The sequence below is a fragment of the Rattus norvegicus genome, chromosome 3 (assembly GCF_036323735.1).
Source record: "Rattus norvegicus strain BN/NHsdMcwi chromosome 3, GRCr8, whole genome shotgun sequence".
Taxonomy (NCBI): Eukaryota; Metazoa; Chordata; class Mammalia; order Rodentia; family Muridae; genus Rattus; species Rattus norvegicus.
The window spans coordinates 94,122,919-94,124,890 of NC_086021.1; the positions used below are offsets into that span (position 1 = coordinate 94,122,919).

At 33.3% G+C, this 1,972-nt stretch overlaps 1 protein-coding gene across 1 annotated transcript; it reads right to left on the reverse strand.

Annotated features, from left to right (window-relative positions):
* Positions 1 to 597: 597 nt before the first annotated feature.
* On the reverse strand, positions 598 to 1,530 carry Or5w8b (olfactory receptor family 5 subfamily W member 8B). The gene has a single exon (NM_001000654.1). The coding sequence runs from the start codon at positions 1,528 to 1,530 to the stop codon at positions 598 to 600; it is 933 nt and encodes a 310-aa protein (NP_001000654.1).
* Positions 1,531 to 1,972: the final 442 nt, after the last annotated feature.

The following is a 1,972-nucleotide window of genomic DNA, read 5'->3' on the forward strand; positions in this document are numbered from 1 at the left end:
GACTTCTGTGGTTTCTCAATGCCATAGACCTATTTACCTCAATCCCTCTCTAGTTCTCACAGCTTCAATCTATAATGTGTTTATCTCTCCAACATGCATAATTTTACTTACCTAGTTACTTTCTCCTGCACACTCAATTTAAGTAATTTCCTCTTGACGATATTTTGCATATTATCTATTTCAGGATTGTTTTGAAGTATGTTATAAATTTTTGAGGTTCAATTGAAAAGAGTTGCTTCCACAAGAAAACAAATTTATTACAAAATGAACTATGAAATTTGCCTTAAAATGTTATATAATAGGTAAGATGAAATAGTGAATGCTCATTAAAAAGAATACTCAAAGCTATGACAAAAATAGTTAAGTAGTCAAATAATCAGGAAAATTTTTAGTCATGAATTCTATGTAATAGTATTAGACTTATACTGAAATGTCATATTTTGAGGTCAATTTTATTTATTTTATTTTTGTGTTACAACAAAAGCACATTTCAGTATCTTAAACTAAAAATCACAGCCATCTTCTAAGGCATCATTTTAATTTTCCGGAAAATAGCAAACATATTTGTGAATGAATAAGCATGTGTTATACAAATTTTTAGAACCATATTTTCATTTTAAGTTTTTGCAGGGCCTGTTTCACATCCTTGTTCCTTAGGCTATAAATCAGAGGGTTCAGCATGGGAATCACAAGAGTATAAAACAATGAGGTTATTTTGTCTTGATCCAGAGAATATGAAGAACTTGGTCGAAAATACATGAAGAGTACAGTTCCTTGGAAAATGGCAACTGCAGTAAGATGGGAGGTGCAGGTAGAGAAAGCTTTGAACCTCCCCTCAGTAGAACTGATCTTTAGTACTGATAAAATGATGTAACAATAAGAGATCAGAACTCCTGAGATGGTACTTAGTTCAATAAAACCAAAAACAGTAAATAAGGCAAGTTCATTGACTTGTATGTCAGAGCAGGAGAGCATGTAAAGTGGAGGTAAATCACAAAAGAAGTGGTTGATCTCATTAGAACCACAGAAACATAAACGGAATGCCAAGGTTGTATGGATCAAACCATCTGTTGTTGCAATCAGGTAAACCCCAACCATGAGCATGGAACACACCGTGTTGGACATGTTCACTGTGTAGAGCAATGGATTGCTGATGGCCTGGTATCTATCAAAGGCCATTACTGCTAGTAGCAGACATTCAGAATCTGCAAAGACACAGAATGTCAAGAACTGCAAAGCACAACCAACAAAGGGAATTGATTTATCGTCAGCTAAGAGATCCACCAGCATCTTGGGTCCAATTGCTGTACAATAGCAGAAATCACAGAAGGAGAGATTGGTGAGAAAGAAGTACATGGGTGTGTGAAGCTGAGCATCCGCTCTAATTAAAATTATCATTCCAAGATTGGCAAGAAGTGCAATGAGATAAACAAGTAGGAATGTGATGAACAGGGCCACTTTTGTATCATGGTTATTGGTAATTCCTGAGAAAATAAATTTGTTCACAGAGGAGCAATTTCCCCTATCCATTCTTCTTTTATGTATAATTTAAAAGATAATTTCAAAGTGGGCTTGATGAATTATTAGTTATCTCTAAAAATGTAAGAAAAAGAAAACAATAACAATTAATTTTCTGGGCTGTTTTTTCCCTAATAAATCTATCCAGTCACATTACTCTTTAAGTAGACCTTTATGATATTGATCATAATAAAATACATCTTATAGTCTGAGAGTTCAGTTGTTATGTGTAAAAGCCACACATCATTGTGAAAAATATAACATCTTATGTTTTAACATTTTAAACCAATCTTCCCTTTGCAAAACCACTGATTTATTAATTCATTTTCACTTGATCTTAGCCAAAAGGCCGAGAAGCGATTGATTCATTTTCAATGTTTGTGGACAAATATAAATCATACAAGAATTAGGCTATACAATAAAATGTTAGACTTTTTTCATGTTTAAAACAAAG

Coding starts and splice junctions, on each gene's coding strand:
- Or5w8b (NM_001000654.1), bottom strand. CDS start 1,530: ATGGATAGGGGAAATTGCTCCTCTGTGAACAAATTTATTTTCTCAGGA.